Here is an 18,808-nt window from a genome sequence, read left to right on the forward strand (position 1 = left end):
AGAATACTGTATCCAGCTGGGCTATCATTGAAAATTGAAGGAGAGATAAAAAGCTTCCAGGACAAACAAAACTAAAGGAATTTGCAGAAGGAAACCAGCCCTATAAGAAATATTGAAGGGGTCCTCTAAGCAAAGAAAGAGCCTAAAAGCAACATAAACCAGAAAGGAACACAGACAATATACAGTAACAGTCACCTTACAGGCAATACAATGGCACTAAATTCCTATCTTTCAGTAGTTACCCTGAATGTAAATGGGCTAAATGCCCCAATCAAAAGACACAGGCTATCAGACTGGATTAAAAAGCAAGACCCATCGATATGCTGTCTGCAAGAGACTCATTTTAGACCCAAAGACACCCCCAGATTGAAAGTGAGGGGGTGGAAAACCATTTACCATGCTAATGGACACCAAAAGACAGCTGGGATGGCAATCCTTCTATCAGACAAATTAGATTTTAAACCAGACTGTAATAAGAGATGAGGAAGGACACTATATCCTACTTAAAGGGTCTATCCAACTAGAAGATCTAACAATTGTAAATATCTATGCCCCCTAACATGGGAGCAGCCAATTACATGAGCCAATTAATAACAAAAGCAAAGAAACACATCAACAACAATACAATAATAGTGGGGGACTTTAACTTCCCCCTCACTGAAATGGACAGATCATCTAAGCAAAACACCAACAAGGAAATAAAGACTTTAAATGACACACTAGACCAAATGGACATCACAAATATATTCAGAACATTCCATCCCAAAGCAACAGAATCACATTCTTCTTGAGTGCCCATGGAACATTCTCCAGAATCGATCACATCCTAGGTCACAAATCAGGTCTCAACCAGTACCAAAACATTGGGATCATTCCCTGCATATGTCCAGACCACAATGCTTTGAAACTAGAACTCAATCACAAGAGGAAAGTCGGAAAGAACTCAAATACATGGAAGCTAAAGAGCATCCTACTGAAGAATGAATGGGTCAACCAGGAAATTAGAGAAGAATTTAAAAAATTCATGGAAACCAATGAAAATGAAAACACAACTGTTCAAAATCTTTGGGATGCAGCAAAGGCAGTCCTAAGAGGAAAGTATATAGCAATACAAGCCTTTCTCAAGAAACAAGAAAGGTCTCAAATACACAACCTAACCCTACAGCTAAAGGAGCTGGAGAAAGAACAGCAAATAAATCCTAAGCCCAGCAGGAGAAGAGAAATAATAAAGATCAGAGCAGAAATCAATGAAACAGAAACCAAAAGAACAGTAGAACAGATCAACAAAACTGGGAGCTGGTTCTTTGAAAGAATTAATAAGATTGATACCCCTGGCCAGACTTATCAAAAAGAAAAGAGAAAGGACCCAAATCAACAAAATCATGAATGAAAGAGGAGAGATCACAACCAACACCAAAGAAATACAAACAATTATAAGAACATTATGAGCAGCAACTCTTTGCCAGCAAATTAGATAATCTGAGATGTATCAACTATCAAAACTGAACCAGAAAGAAATAGAAATAGAGATGTATCAACTACCAAAACTGAACCAGGAAGAAATAGAAAACCTGAACAGACCTATAACCACAAAGGAAATTGAAGCAGTCATCAAAAAAAAAAAAAAAAAAAAAAGCCCAGGGCCAGATGGCTTCCCAGGGGAATTCTACCAAACATTTCAAGAAGAATTAATACCTATTCTTCTGAAAATGTTCCAAAAATAGAAATGGAAGGAAAACTTCCAAACTCGTTTTATGAGGCCACCATTACCTTGATCCCAAAACCAGACAAAGACCCCATCAAAAAGGAGAATTACAGACCAATATCCTTGATGAACATGGATGCAAAAATTCTCACCAAAATATTAGCCAATAGGATCCAACAGTACATTAAGAGGATTATTCACCACGACCAAGTGGGATTTATCCCTGGGCTGCAAGGTTGGTTCAACATCCGCAAATTAATCAATGTGATACAATACATTAATAAAAGAAAGAACAAGAACCATATGATCCTCTCAATAGGTGCAGAAAAAGCATTTGATAAAGTACAGCATCCTTTCTTGATCAAAACTCTTCAGAGTGTAGGGATAGAGGGTACATACCTCCATATCATAAAAGCCATCTATGAAAAACCCACAGCGAATATCATTCTCAATGGGGAAATACTGAGAGCTTCCCCCCTAAGGTCAGGAATACGGCAGGGATGTCCACTCTCACCACTGCTATTCAACATAGTATTAGAAGTCCTAGCCACAGCAATCAGACAACAAAAAGAAATAAAAGGCATCCAAATCAGCAAAGAAGAAGTCAAACTCTCACTCTTTGCAGATGATATAATACTTTATGTGGAAAACCCAAAAGACTCCACCCCAAAACTGCTAGAACTCAGACAGGAATTCAGTAAAGTGGCAGGATATAAAATCAATGCACAGAAATCAGTGGCATTTCTATACACCAACAACAAGACAGAAGAGAGAGAAATTAAGGAGTCCATCCCATTTACAATTGCACCCAAAACCATAAAATACCTAGGAATAAATCTAACCAAAGAGGCAAAGGATCTGTACTCAGAAAACTATAAAATACTCATGAAAGAATTTGAGGAAGACACAAAGAAATGAAAAATGTTCCACGCTCATGGATTGGAAGAACAAATATTGTGAAGATGTCAATGCTACCTAGAGCAATCTACACACTCAGTGCAATCCCTATCAAAATACCATCAACTTTTTTCAAAGAAATGGAACATATAATCCTAAAATTTGTATGGAACCAGAAAAGACCCCAAATAGCCAGAGGAATGTTGAAAAAGAAAAGCAAAGCTGGCGGTATCACAATTCCGGACTTCCAGCTCTATTACAAAGCTGTCATCATCAAGACAGTATGGTACTGCCACAAAAACAGACACATAGATCAGTAGAACAGAGTACAGAGCCCAGAAATGGACCCTCAACCCTATGGTCAACTAATCTTCGACAAAGCAGGAAAGAATGTCCAGTGGAAAAAAGGCAGTCTCTTCAACAAATGGTGTTGGGAAAATTGGACAGCCACATGCAGAAAAATGAAACCGGACCATTTCCTTACACCACACACAAAAATAGACTCCAAATGGTTGAAAGACCTAAATGTGAGACAGGAGTCCATCCAAATCCTAAAGGAGAACACAGGGAGCAACCTCTTCGACCTCAGCCGCAGCAACTTCTTCCTAGAAACATCGCCAAAGGCAAGGGAAGCAAGGGCAAAAATGAACTATTGGGACTTCATCAAAATAAAAAGCTTTTGCACAGCAAAGGAAACAGTCAGCAAAACCAAAAGACAACAGACAGAATGGGAGAAGATATTTGCAAATGACATATCAGATAAAGGGCTAGTATCCAAAATCTGTAAAGAACTTATCAAACTTAATACCCAGAGAACAAATAATCCAATCAAGAAATGGGCAGAAGACATGAACAGACATTTTTCCAAAGAAGACATTCAAATGGCCAACAGACACATGAAAAAAGTGCTCAACATTGCTCGGCATCAGGGAAATCCAAATCAAAACCTCAATGAGATACCACCTCATACCAGTCAGAATGGCTGAAATTAACAAGTCAGGAAATGACAGATGTTGGCGAGGATGCAGAGAAAGGGGAACCCTCCTACACTGTTGGTGGGAATGCAAGCTGGTGCAGCCACTCTGGAAAACAGTATGGAGGTTCCTCAGAAAGTTCAAAGTAGAGCTACCATATGATCCAGCAATTGCACTACTGGGTATTTACCCCAAAGATACAAATGTAGGGATCTCAAGGAGTACGTGCACCCTGATGTTTATAGCAGCAATGTCCACAATAGCCAAACTGTTGAAAGAGCGAAGATGTCCATCGACAGATGAGTGTATAAGGAAGATGTGGTATATATACAATGAAATATTATGCAGCCATCAAAAGGAATGAGATCTTGCGTTTTGCAACGACGTGAATGGAACTGGAGGGTGTTATGCTGCGCAAAATAAGTCAATCAGAGAAAGGCATGTCTCATATGATCTCACTGACATGAGGAATTCTTAATCTCAGGAAACAAACTGAGGATTGCTGGAGTGATGGGGGGTGGGTGGGATGGGCTGGCTGGATGATAAAGATTGGGGAGGGTATGTGCTATAGTGAGCGCTGTGAATTGTGCAAGACTGTTGAATCACAGACCTGTACTTCTGAAACAAATAATACATTATATGTTAAAAAAAAAAAAAAAGATGATAGCAGGAAGGGAAGAATGAAGAGGTGGAAATCGGGGGGAGACAAACCATGAGAGTCTGTGGACTCTGAGAAACAAACTGAGGGTTCTAGAGGGGAGGGGGTTGGGGGGATGGATTAGCCTGGTGATGGGTATTAAAGAGGGCAAATGCTGCATGGAACACTGGGTGTTATACGCAAACAATAAATCATGGAACACTACATCAAAAAAAAAAAAAAAAAGCAACACTGTGTCATATGGACCATGTGTCATGTGTCCCAGACCTAACTTAAATATCACCAGTATCCAGAGAGCTTTTTGGAAAGCCCAGGCACAAATGTAAAGAATCAGAATCTTAAAAGGGTGGGACCTTGAAATCTATGTTTTCAAAAGTCTCATATGTAATTTTTGAAGTTAACCCAGAAATAGCAAAATTAAAGCCACCAAATCAATAAATAGTATTCAGTAAGAATCTATTGTACATATAAAAACAGATCATGAACTGGGGAGTTTTCAAATTCAAAGACTGATAGCGCAGGATGGCTTATAAAGTGAAACGAGGGACCCCTGGGTGGTTCAGTCGGTTAAGCTTCTGCCTTTGGCTCAGGTCATGATCCCAGGGTCCTGGGATCGAGCCCCGCATCCGACTCCCTGCTCAGCAGGGAGCCTGCCTCTCCCTCTGCTTGCTGCTCTGCCTGCTGTGCGCTCTCTCTCTCTGACAAATAAAATCTTTAAAATAAATAAATAAAGTGAAATGAGTTAATTTAACCTTTACAATGATTGGTTATTACAGCGGGGGTTTCCAGATGACAAGTTCACTTATTTTGCAGAATAAGCTAAATTAAGTTTCACTTGTGTGACTTAAATGGTTTTATCTGCTCAGGGAATTTTCAAACCCAATATTCATTTTATATTTAATTTTAACAGAAACCACTGATAATCTGGATTTGTATTCTCAATGACATTCCCACAATAAATAAAGTAGCAAATCTCCCTTGACTATTTCATAGTATTTCATTCAGCCTGTCACCAACTCACAGCTCAATAAAGGTGATTCCATGAATAAACAAAGCATTATTCCATGACTCCATGAATAACAATGCAGAGTTCTGATGATCTGCCTTCATCCAGGGGAAAAATTTAGAATACTCTGATAATTGAACAGATTGTAGAGTTTTCAGATAATTCACTATGCGTATATCTTTCATTATGCATATACCATATTTTCCAACTATATTCCTGGTGCAAATTGAATAGTAGAGCTCTAGATTATATTCCTGCAATGCAAATATTTGGTTTTGTGAATTAGTTAATGTGTATATTTTTGATCATTAAGCTGAAAGAAGCTTGATACCCTGGAAAAACTAAAAAGGTGTGAATAAATTCAAGAAGGCCACCACTTCTCACTAATAAATAAGTACAGAAATGGGTGGTAAAAGCAGTGAGTGCTCTTTAAGAATCTGGAGGGGAGAAAGATTCTATAGACTGAAACAATCACAAGTTGGGGCTCGAGGTAAGTCTTGAAGGTAAGGTTTGGAGAAAAGACTGAAAAAGGGTTCCTTTCTGCGGCCATGGAATGAGCAAAATGAAAAGAAATATAGTATAATTTTAAAAGTCCTGACCAGTTGGAGTGAAAGGCTTGACCTGTTAGGGAGAAATGAAGTATAATGAGGAAGACATTTTTGATCCAGTTTGTGAAATACCTGAAATACCAGAATATATTTGGGCCCTTTTTGAAGACAATGAGGAAAGATTAGTCTGCCAGAGTATCAGATTAATTGGAATGATGTAGAATCTGTCAAAAGCCACCAGGCTCATGGCAGCAAAGGTCCTGGAAGACTGGGTTAAGGCGTTGTGGTAGAGTAGGAAAAAGATAAGGAAGCATCTGGACAAAATTCTATGAAAAAAAAGATAATGGGGCACCTGGGTGGCTCAGTCGTTAAGCGTCTGCCTTCGGCTCAGGTCATGATCCCAGGGTCCTGGGATCGAGCCCCGCATCGGGCTCCCTGCTCCGCGGGAAGCCTGTTTCTCCCTCCCCCACTCCCCCTGCTTGTGCACTCTCTCTCTGTCTCTCTCTCTGTCAAATAAATAAATAAAATCTTAAAAAAAAAGAAAAAAGTTTGCCTAATAAATTAGCAACACACATCTTAGACTGAAACCCCTCCAACATCTGGCCCTAGTCTGACTTTCCACCTTAATTCTCATTACTCTCTCACAAAGAGGACTGCTCATTTTTCCTGAGATATGATTTGTGTTTTTCTGTGACTGTGTATCTCCTCGCTAAAGGAAATCTCCTGTCATGTCCTCGCCCTCCTACCCTCATGCCCGCCCTTTGGAATCCTTCCTAATCTTAAATGTTTTCGGTGCTATGAAATTTTCCTTGTCCTTTGCAAACTTTGTATAACCTTTAGCCCTTGTGAACCCCCCATAGCCTTTTGTATTTCTTTTGTAATGTTTATATTTTGTTTTATGTTATCATGTGGTATTATTATCCCCCAATTTCATTCTTATTCTTTGAGCTCTGGGACTAACTGTATCTAATCACAATTCCTGGAGCACTTAACAAAGGTTTCATATGTAATCTGTGCTTTATAAAATGCTTTTTAGAACTGAGCAAATAGTTGCCAGGAAATAACTAAATTAGATTTATCATAAACAGGCATAGTTAAGATAATATTCTTACAGTATACCTGTTCATGTTTACCAAGTAATAGGATCCATATACATGGATTTAACTACATAAAGTTAATCATTGCTTATAAGATATTTTAGTGGCACAATTACATAGTGCCCATATAACTGGCCTAGACCAGGTGTCAAGCACACTTTTTCTTAAAGGACCAGGAAGTTATTTTCCATGGCTTCACAGGCCACATAGTCTCCATCATATACTCTTTATTTCTTTCACAACAGGCTGTGCCAGATTTTTGAGTACTTATGATCTAGACCATAAATCCACTTATTCCTATTTGATATTTGGTTTTTTACCTGTTAGCATAAAAGTTTTTTGTTTTTATCATGTTTCAGTTTGTTCCTTAGTGAACAGTCACTGACAGTCCTATCCTACAAAACAATTAGTATCACAAAACAACCAGGTATGTGCCTCTGCAGTGATATAATTGGAAATACACGGCACCGCTTTTGAGGTACTTCTTAAAACTAAAGTTTTTATCTTTTAGATATACTCTAAGTACATAACTTTATTTTAAAGATACATACTGAAATATTTACAGACAAAAGGATTTCTTGTGAAGAACCAAAAAAAAACAAAACAAAACCAGGGAGGGCACAAGGAATAGGTGAGGGTATTATAGGTTAGGAGTTGGCAAACTTTTTCTCTAAGGGCCAGACAGTAAATATTTTAGGCTTTACAGGCCGTATTATAGTCTCTATCACCATTAGTCAAATCTATCATTGTTGCACTAAAGCAGCAATGAACAATATGTAAATAAATAAGCTTGACTGTGTTCTAATAAAACTCTTTACAAAACAGACAGCAGCCAGATTTTAGCCTGTGGGCCAGAGTCCTGTTCTGGGTGATAAGATTGGCCATGTATTGGTAATTGTTAAAGCTGAGTGATAGGTACAGTGAGTTTATTGTACTGTTGTCATAGCCGTCGTGTATGTTTGAAATATTTCATAATAAAAAGCTAAGACAAGTTTATTTTTTTCTTTTTTATTTTTTAAGACAAGTTTCTTTTAAAGATAGGTTAATACAAAGAAAAGACCTAGTATCCATTTATTTAAATTCATTCATAAAAATTGTTTAGGGGCACCTGGGTGGTGCAGTCAGTTGAACGGCCGACTCTTGGTTTCAGCTCAGGTCATGATTTCAGGGTCATGAGATTGAGCCCCACGTCGGAATCTGCTTGAGATTCTCTCTCTCTCTCCCCTGCCCCTACCCCTCCCTGTGCTCTTTCTCTCTCTCTAAATAAGTAAATCTTTTAAAAAATTGTTTAATCTGTTCTGAAATTATTTCCTCTGCTAGCTTCACTACAGTCTTCAGTGCAACAATATGAGGAAAAAAACACCAAAATCAAGCAATTGCTTGTGAAAACCAAAAAAGAACTGGCAGATTCAAAGCAAGCAGTATGTTAATTTCCCAGTTTCATATTTCAGTTTATGTATTTATTAATCACTTGTTTTTTAAATTTAACCAAGATTTTATTCTGTAGGAAACTGATCACTTAATACTTCAAGCGTCTTTGAAGGGTGAACTGGAAGCAAGCCAACAGCAAGTAGAAGTCTATAAAGTAAGATTCTTTTTACTTTTTAGGATTTATAAAAAAATTTCCATGTAAAAGGTACTATGTAGGGATTTTTCTAAATACCTTTATGTACATATTTTTATACACACACATTTTTTTTCTCCTAGATAGCCTTCATTTGAAAAAGCAAAAAAAAAAAAAAGAAAAAGCAGAAGCAGTAAGCCAAGTATGGCATATAACAGGAGTATCCCATTTAGCTTAAGCTACATTCTCTTCATGTATTTGAAAATCCTTGATGCACTAAAAATAAACATAACATAAAATATAAAATAAACATGGCCCCAGACCTGCATCTGAGCTTCCTAAATGATAATGCAGTCACAAGAATAAAAATGGTTTTACTTACATTGTATACATGTTATATGTATATTTACATTATTCATATATACATTTATATCTATAATATCTTGACGTATTCAATTAAACATTGAACTGTAACAAGCAGTCTGGAATTTTTTTTGTAATCGCTCATGATTAATTTTGATTTAAAGAAAACTGAAATAAATTATTGGGCAAATTATACTCCCTCTACTCTTTCAACAATAGTAGTTCTTTTAATTAGATTGCTTATATATACTCATGATTCAAAACTCAAGTTTATTTTTAAGGCAAGTGTGTTTAGGCAATGAAGATCCAGTTTATTAGAGCTTAATCGAAAGGTTTTGCCCCAGATTCAGCTGGCTGAAATAACCTCCGAGAAGCACAAAATTCATGAACACCTGAAGACCTCTGCAGACCAGCACCAGCGCACACTGAGCGTGTACCAGCAGAAAGTGACAGCCCTTCAGGAAGAGTGCCACGCTGCCAAGGTGCGGGCTTCACCCAGAAGCCATGGACAGGTGTTATCATCACCTAGCAGGCAGTTCACATGAGGGCTGTGGTCTCACCTTTTAGGGTTTGCTGTTGTTTAAGAGCATTTATTAGATGAGTACCTGATGCGGCTCATCTGACCCTAACCCCAACCCCATCCCATCCTATCACTGGCATAACATTTTTTTGTTAAAAGGGAAAACATGGGTACACGTTTCCGTTTTAAACTTGTTTTGCAATTTCTGTGTGTAAGAGTTATTTTCTTTTACTTTTATAATTTAAAAAGTATATAGTTCTTTCTGAGGGCCAAATGATTATAAAATAATATTCTGAGAGGATGGCTGTGAGGTCCTACTTTCTTATTGTCAGCATATGAAGCAAACCCAGTAGAGTAGCTTTGTGAGAGGTGTAGCTCTGATACGAGCCAATTTGGCAGAAGGGTCACAGGAGATCACTTTGGGAAAGTAGAAGACCTAGAATTTCATTTTTCCCACTTTCTTTAGAAGTTCAAGTGGCTTAATTTCTTTGAATTTATTTTTCTTGTATTTATGAAAAGAGGAACTCTTCATAAATGAAAATCTTTCTAAGGTTCCAAAGGCAAATAGTGCCAATACAAAATTTATGGGTACTCAATGAATCTACCAGAGAGGAAAACATGGTTGAAACATCTCTTGTCAAACAAAATTCTATCATTCAAAGGCTTTTAAAAAATTGTAAGGCTTGGGGCACCTGGGTGGCTTAGTTGGTTAAGCGTCTTCCTTCGGCTCAGATCATTATCCCAGGGACCTGGGATCGAGCCCCACATCAGGCTCCCTGCTCAGTGGGGGTCTGCTTCTCCCTCTCCCTCTGCCCCTCCCCCTGCTTGAATTCTCTCTCTCAAATAAATAAATAAAATCTTAAAAAAAAAAAAGTTGTAAGGCCAACAGAAGAGTACTTTTTACAGGAAGTAAATCAAGGGGCTAAAGAGTGTTGGCCATTTTACTCATTTTCTAAAACACGTTTTCATCTTAAGTCATTAATCTGAAAGAAAATAGGATTATGTTACAATGGAAATGCAATAGAAAAATTATTCTCTCTCTTTTAAATGTCATAGGCAGAACAAGCTGCTATAACCTCTGAATTTGAGAGCTACAAAGTCCGAGTTCACAATGTTCTAAAACAACAGAAAAATAAATCTGTGTCTCAGACTGAAACCGAGGGAGCTAAACAAGAAAGGTAAAGTCTAAATTAAAAGAAACATCCAGGGTTCCTCCCTTTCCTCCAAGATAGGTTCTCCACCAAGTAGGTTATGAATCCTGCTTTGATTTCATTTGGCTGTGGAATTTTACATGTAATAAGAGCAGAGTTTCTTGGCTTCACTCTGTCTCCAGGCAGCAACAGGGAAACATCTCTATGAAGGGCACTGTTACAAACTCATAAAACTGTAATGTGAGCAGCAAAACCAGGAGATAGGCTAAATAGTGTCATCTTGTAGCAAGAACTGGTCAGAGTAGAAATACAGACATTAAAGTTACATTATGATTAGTTTTTCCAATTTTAAAAATTGAGAAATAGAATAAAAATGCTTCCTTGATATAACCACCATTAATTAGGCTAAACAAATTGCTTAAAAACATTTTATTTATTTCAAAAAGTTTTAAATTCAGTACTAAATTCTAGCTTAGAATTGTATTTTTCTTCATAAATATATGACCATCTCAATTATTTGTTTCAGTAGTATATTGTTAATGCATCTTTAAAACTAGCATACAAATCATTTTTGTAAATTATTCAAAAATATACTAGGAGTATGAAATAGGGCATTCTAGAGCCTGTGTGTTTTTGTAAGTAGAGGTTCAGTGTTCAAAGTAATATCATATCTGCCTCTTACTGTTCTAAGTAGGACTAAATACCCTGCAATGTTTATATGTTTATACTTATGTTACTTTTTATTTTAAATATCTGTTAAATTTGGGAACTGTAGACTGAAAAATGAGATATTTTCTCTGTTAGTAGCTCATCTTCAAATTTCATAGGAGAAATTGAATATTGACACCTTTAATATGAAAATGTCAGCATTTGAGGTGCCTCGGTGGCTCAGCCGTTGAGCGCCTGCCTTTGGCTCAGGTCATGATCCCAGGGTCCTGGGATCGAGCCCCACATTGGGCTCCCTGCTCGGCAGGAGACCTGCTTCTCCCTCTCCCACTCCCCCTGCTTGTGTTCCTGTTCTCGCTAACTCTCTCTCTCTCAAATAAATAAATAAAATCTTTAAAAAAAAAAAAAAGAAAAGAAAATGTCAGCATTTGCAAGAGCCTTTTTTGATCATGCTGGAAATGTAAATGTTTTACATTCCTTTTATTTTCTTATACATAAGAGACTTTTTCTAAAAAAAACAGTGTATTAGGGGTTTTCACTATTTGTTTTTCATACCATTCTCATAATGGTTGGCTTAGAACTGCAACTAAAAGCATAGTACTATAACAAAATAGGCTATTTTGATGCCATTTAATGGTCTCTTCTCCATTTGAGTATGAAATTTGTAAGTTCAGAGGTTTTTTTGAAAATCTGCAGTGCCTAAAATGTAAAATCTGACTATTATGTCTTCTGTATTATATTTAATCCTAGTCTCTGAATTCTTCCAATTATTAGATTTCCTTTAGAATCATCCATAATAATAGCAAGCATATGGGACATTAAAAGATGAAATGATTAAAGTAATGAAATTTATTTGGAACCACAAAATCAGGTTTACCTCTTTCAAAACTTTTTGTAAAACTGTTTATTTCTGTTTTAGAGAACACCTGGAAATGCTGATTGATCAACTAAAAATCAAATTACAGGATACCCAAAATAACTTACAGATCAGTGTATCTGAACTTCATACATTACAGTCTGAACATGATACTCTGCTAGAAAGGCATAACAAGATGCTGCAGGAAACTGTGTCCAAAGAGGCAGAACTCCGGGAAAAGTAAGATTGCTACAGGACTAATAGTGTTTGTGCTGGGCAGCAAAGTATTTCTTTGTTGGAACTCCTAATGTGTTGCTCCTTGGGATAGATACAAATTGAAAATAAGAAATAGAAATTTCTAGGGGCACCCGGGTGACTCAGTCATTTAAGCATCGACTCTTGATTTCAGCGCAGGTCATGATCTCAGGCTCATGAAATCGAGCCCCTGGGATTTTTTCTCTGCCTCTCTCCTCTCTCTCTCTCTCTAAAAAATAAATAAATAAAATCTAAAAAAAAAAGGAAAAGAAGAAGAAATAGATATTTCTAGAGGTTTAGTAAACTGTATTTTTATACCTTAAAGCTCCCCTTGCCCTTTTGTTTTTATTCTTCACTTTTTTAAGAACAGTTAATTTTATTTGTTCATCCAGTAATCTGTTTCTCCTATGGCCTTCATTGCCAGAATGTTTCTTTTTAAAAATCCCACTTTCCAACTCAGGTGTCAAATTATAAGCATTTTTCTTTTTCTCTAGAGGAAAACATTCAGACAGTTGCTGATTGAAAAAGAATATGGAATTTACCTCTGCAACTGTCTTCAACTTGTCATATTGTTACCCTTTGTTAATCAGTACTTAAATTAAACATCAGGAGCATTGGGAAGGGGAACAGATTATTGTGAACAAGGAACTTTGAATTCCTGTAATGAAGAAATTGGGTAGTAATATCTGTTGTACCTTAGACTAAGGAAAAGAGTTCTTCATTGAGCATCAAGGGTATTGGAATACTTTATACATCTCAGGTATGCTTTTAATTGATGGTAATCTTGAAAGCTTCATTTTCTTGGCTTTCTAATCGTGTATTTATGTATGTTAACCCTGTAAATCAAAAGTTTCAGGGAAGGTCTATCAATATTCTAGCTACCTATCACCAGGGTTTACTGGGAGATTAGCTGAAATACAGTGATGCTTGTTATTTACATCAGAAATTTCCCACATTTATTCTCTACTCTAGAAAAGTTATTGCAAATTATATTGCTAACACAAAGTGCAAGTGATGCCTCTAAATTTCAGTAACTATTTTGGGGGGCCCCTACTATGTGCCAGTCTCTCTTCTAAGTGCTAAAAACTTCACAGCATTTTGAGATATCTTTAGAGATCTTATCCCCCTTCTTCAGAAATATCAAGAATAATATTGTTACTGTCTGTACCCCAGTATGAAGAAATAGCCTTTTCTTTATAAATTCTCTTTTTAAACATCTTAATATTCATACTTCCCCTATATGAGATTGTAAAAATGGCTTAAGAGGAATAAGTAGGCTGACCAACTAATACGTACATTTTCCAGAGGATCCAGCTATTTAAACACCCCAGTAACAGCTGAGACAGTAAATTTCCATCAGCATAGCCATTCTGGGTCCAAGTGGGGGTTCAAGCTTCTAGCTCTTAAATAGGTAGAGCAGAGGTGTCATTGAGACCACCTGCAAACTACCAACCTTACCCTAGCTTTAAAATGTAGCTATTATCTTCCTTAGAAAATTATTGTCATGACTGCTGATGGTTCTTCCTTTACTTTTGTAGTAGTGTTTAACATAATGCTCACAGAAAAATGCAGATTTGAGGAGTAACATATACACTAGCATTTTCTGAACTCATTGATCAGTGTGAACTTGGCACTTAAGAAACCTTTTCTGAAACGTGGTATTTTTATTGTATGTCACCTTTTAGCCACTAAATCTTGTTTTAAAACCTTATATGGTGTGCATATGTGTAGCACATAGAAAAAAGATCTTGGAATGCTACATGCTAAACCATTAACAATGTCTACCCCTGGAGCTGGGATTTTACACTGCAGGGGACGGGAGCGAATAAGAGAGGGCTCTCACTTTTTTCTATAATTGGTTCCATACTGTTTGAATTTTTATGAGAGTACTTGTGATACTTGTGGCTCTCTGGCATAAAAAGAAAACTTTTTTTTCTTTTTTTTTTTTTAACCAAAGCCAAATGTAAAATATCAAGACTACAAGTGAACCCATTAAAAATAGTGGTTCCCAAATTATAGTTGCACTGGCTAGCACCAAGCTGACTACATAAAAATTGTATGGAAAACTGCTAAAAGTAGGTGATTTCTAAGACCACCTTTGGAAATTTCTGATTCAGTGGCTCTGGGTTGAGAACTAGATGTCTGTATTTTGAACAAGGGACCCGATGATTCTAACGTGCAGCAAGAGTCAAAAACAGCTATAGTAAACCAAGCCTTTGTGTTTCAGAGTTTTATGTTAATTGGCTCAAAAATTATTCAGAAAACTTCCTTTAAGGCTTTCCTTAAGACTTTATTTATGAATTAAAAGAACGTATTTTTTTCCTGTTTTCAAGGTAATAAAGAAAAGATACTCTATGCTTATATGAGCTCCCACATAAGATAACCTGAAAAAGGGACTGATTTAAAGTGTAATTATATTATGCCCTAAATTTAGCCCTATTTTCTTTTTTTTTTTTTTTTTTTTTTTAAGATTTTATTTATTTGAGAGAGAGAAAGAGCACAAGAGGGGGTAGTGGGAGAGGGAGAAGCAGACTCCCTGCTGAGCAGGGAGCCCAATGCGGGACTCGATCCCGGGACTCCAGGATCATGACCTGAGCCGAAGGCAGTCGCTTAACCAACTGAGCCACCCAGGCGCCCTAGCCCTATTTTCTGATAAGTGATGAAGGAAGTTCCTCACCTGCACCTTTGTACCATAGTTACTCAAACGAGGTTCCTTGAATTACAGAACACAGAGATGATTTGAACTAGGTGACAGCCAGTCCCCAGATGGTTAACGCAGCTGGTACCATTACAGATGCTTAGCAGTTAATTCATACATTTAGTAGATATCTCAAGGCTAATTACCAAGTAGAACCCAGTTGAGAAAAGCTGAGTCAGGATGTCAAATTGAAAGATCTGCTATGAAGTAAGTTCTTCTCACCCTTCAGGTTGTGTTCAATACAATCAGAGAACATGATGCTGAAGTCTGAACATGCACAGACCGTGAGTCAACTGACATCCCAAAATGAGGTCCTTCGCAGCAGCTTCCGTGATCAAGTGCGCCATTTGCAGGAAGAGCATAGAAAGACAATGGAAACTTTACAGCAGCAGCTCTCCAAGGTGGAAGCTCAGCTTTTCCAGGTTAAGAGTGAACCGACCACAAGAAGTACGTGTGTGTGCATGAGAACATCAGTCGTTCACATTCTCACATAGTTTTGTCACTTAAATACATTCTTCACAAATTCATAAGAAAAAAGAAAATTTACTAGATGACAACCAGTGCCAATTCTGTGATTAAGGAATTTTGGATTTGCTTACTGAGAAGATATTTGAACCATTTGAACCCTTCTTGATTATACTTACAGCAGCCTACATCACCTCTTACAGTACTGATTTTCATGTATCTATTATCCTCCATGTAATGCTATTTCCTTTTCTCTGACTCAGACATATTCTGCAGTCTCATGACATGTGTCCAAATCCCAGTATTCACTGAATCTGTTTGGTGTTCTCCATTGTTAGTCATCAAATATATCTATTATTTTGTAATTAGGAATATTATAGTGAGAGGCTTAGAAACACCCAAGCCCCACTGAACTTATAGGATTGATTGGTCAATATAGCTTCTTCCCTTTAAAATTTCTACTTAGTTGGAGATTTAGTTCAGCTGCACCTGGTATCTTCCATTCTACTCCCTGGAAGAGATGGGAATATTCCAGCCAAGATGAGGTTACATTTTAGCTTTATTAAGTATCAACTTTATACTTAATAGCATTTACCTTGGAAAATGTCACCAGGACATTGGCACCAATGGGTTACTCATCAGGGTCCGAAGCCAGCTTCAAGAAATTCAGCCTATGCCAAGAGTCATCAAAGGAAGTAATCAGTCAGGGAAACAACAGTCACACGAGAGATTGTGATCTAGGAATCAGCAGTGGAATAAGCAGTTGGCACAATATCAGAAATCCTGGAAAGTGCTTCAACAAAGGCAGCTGGAAGCTAATGTTTGAGAGAAAGGAGGAGGCAACTTCATGGAATGGAAAGTAAATGAAATTGGAAGTTAAAAGATATGGGTTAGAATTCTGGTCCCTGACCCTGCTATGATGCCTTGGGCAAAGTCATTTAATTTCTCTGACCTTTGGGTTTCTCAGGATTAATAAAGTAATGTGTTTGAAAGTGCCTTATAATTCTTAGAGTTCTATGCAAGTGTTCACTATCAGCAAGCAGGAAAGCCTAGCTGGGGAAGTATAATAGATTAGTTCCCTGCCCTGGGTCCTAGGCTTTTCTTGGCTGAACACTGAAGATGTGAGGGGGCGATGGTAGGACCCGGCAGAGGTGAAAGGGTAAGGTAGTAATGAACATCTGCTCAGCAGAGTTCAGCAGGCGTATTGAGTCAGTACACAGCTATCTGAAATACCTAATCCTCAAAAACAGAGTCTAGTTTGAGAATTTCTGCCAGTATTTTGCAACAGTATAGCCCTCTCTATTATGGTATCTAATAGTAGATTTTACCTAGGTGGTAGCAAATAATTTATAGTTCCTGTTGAAATTACTTAAACGGTTGAAGTCAATAACTAAATTTTTAGGGCAGTCTTAGAAATTCTTTATGCACCGTTTGTCTTCTAGTTATTGAAATTCCCTCTCATACCATTTGACATTCCTATGATCACTTTGATTTCATTGTGTACTTCTGTGAATGTAGAATCCATGATTTTGAACAATCTCAACTTACTTTTTTTAAAAAAATGTAATAGGTCCAGCTGCTTCTCACCAACCTTTGAAGAACCTTCGAGAAAGGAGAAGCACAGAAGTCCCCCTTCTGGACATGTATGCCATTACCCGGGAGGAGGGAGAAGGAATGGAGACAACCGACACGGAGTCCGTATCTTCCTCCGGCACTCACACACAGTCTTTAGAACAGCTGCTTAATTCTCCTGAAACTAAACTGGGTATGTTTTTCCTATTTACCTCTACTATCTTGTCTAATAAATCCTAACTCTAAGTTATGCGTGCTTTTTTGAGCTACTCTAAGAAAATTTCTTTCAGTGTTGCACTCCAAATGGAAAACTCCTGCAGAATGAAACAGTTGAGTTTTTTAAAATAAAATGCTAGTTCTGCCCCAAGCTTGAGCCAGAAATAGATGGTTGGAAGTCCTGTAGTGGTACCGGAAAGTAGGATGAGCTATTCTCTCACCCTTCTAAAAAGTTGACAGCTTTCGTTTATTCTTCTGAGTGAAGTAGTAGTGCTGAATTTATTAAATATAGTAAAGCTTCGGTATATGTTAGTCTTACCTGTCATGAATGTTCACAATTCAGGGGGACTCTGTTCTCTTCCTGAAGTTTCAGGATCTAGAGTAAGGACTGTTTGTGTCTGTGGTCACTAATCGTGGTGTGGATGGAAACTGTGATCCTGCCAGGCATGGCAGCAGACTCCAGAATTACATCTGGCTTTGTGTTTTTTGCCAAATTACTTGTCAACTCTGAGCCTTTTCCCTTATCTATAAAATTTGAATAATGATACCCACCTCATATAATATTCTTACAAGCATCCATGATAGAAATGTTATTATTCCCCTCGTTCATAAGTAAAACAACATAAACTCTTGGGACATAGAGGAGTGTGAGTGGGGAAACTGATAGAATAGTCTAGAAACACAGGACAAACAAATTCAAGAATTGGCACTCGTAGAGCTTGAATTCAATTAGATTATATGCTTTACAACAGAGATTCTGCCTTATTTGTGTTACGTTACATGTAACCTACCAACTGAGATACATTGAATAGAAGAATGCCAGAGAGAGTGGGCCTAAGTAATATTGCAGAGTAAAATATCTGTGTTTAGGTATATTTCTTACTTAGAATCTTCATCTGTAATCTCTGATTTTGAAAATTAATTACTGGAACAACATCTTGCAGAGCCTCCTCTATGGCATGCTGAATTTACCAAAGAAGAATTGGTTCAAAAGCTCAGTTCCACCACAAAAAGTGCCGATCACTTAAACGGCCTGCTTCGGGAAACAGAAGCAACCAATGCAATCCTTATGGAACAAATTAAGGTAAGGTCAAATACTGCCACCCAGAAAATACTCTCTGCAACAGGTTGGTTTTCTTGACGCCCTCCCCCCCACTCTCCAGATGAGACACATCCATCACATCTTGATTCTTGATGATATTACATTCCTAAAAATGAGAACTAGGTATTTAAATAATAACTTTTGGCTAACTTTTCTGAACTAACCTAAAATGATGAAATATAACTATTTTTGTTTGTTTCAACCCAGAAATCTTCCTCAAAGACTTCAGCATTCTACCATCTTTTGCATATCATCTGTTTCCCCATTTTTCTGGTAGTATTTTAGATTGTCTTACATTCCTGAATTTTCACTCTGTCATAGACTTGGCTTTTGTTTTGGTGAACAAAACAGCCATCGTTCATCATGTAAATACAACTTCCCAGTGGACACTGTAACTACCTGCAGTCTGTGAGCAGGGCAGGAAAGGGGTCAGTGGTGGATGTAGATATTTACTTTAGGCCCTGGTTTCAAGCTGTGCTTGCCCTCTGCAGTGTG

General features: G+C 37.4%; 1 protein-coding gene across 1 annotated transcript in view; it reads left to right on the forward strand.

Annotated features, from left to right (window-relative positions):
- Positions 1–18,808, forward strand: part of GCC2 (GRIP and coiled-coil domain containing 2) — a 65,312-nt gene that overhangs the window by 30,858 nt on the left and 15,646 nt on the right. Inside the window, exons 14-21 of the mRNA XM_035001902.1 lie at positions 8,206–8,306; positions 8,393–8,470; positions 9,157–9,294; positions 10,389–10,510; positions 12,069–12,245; positions 15,188–15,405; positions 16,994–17,188; positions 18,156–18,295. Coding sequence (XP_034857793.1) covers positions 8,206–8,306; positions 8,393–8,470; positions 9,157–9,294; positions 10,389–10,510; positions 12,069–12,245; positions 15,188–15,405; positions 16,994–17,188; positions 18,156–18,295 — 1,169 coding nt within the window. The remainder of the gene's footprint in view (positions 1–8,205; positions 8,307–8,392; positions 8,471–9,156; positions 9,295–10,388; positions 10,511–12,068; positions 12,246–15,187; positions 15,406–16,993; positions 17,189–18,155; positions 18,296–18,808) is intronic.

Source organism: Mirounga leonina, unplaced genomic scaffold (genome assembly GCF_011800145.1).
Source record: "Mirounga leonina isolate KUSES-001 unplaced genomic scaffold, KU_Mleo_1.0 Mir_125, whole genome shotgun sequence".
Classification (NCBI taxonomy): domain Eukaryota; kingdom Metazoa; phylum Chordata; class Mammalia; order Carnivora; family Phocidae; genus Mirounga; species Mirounga leonina.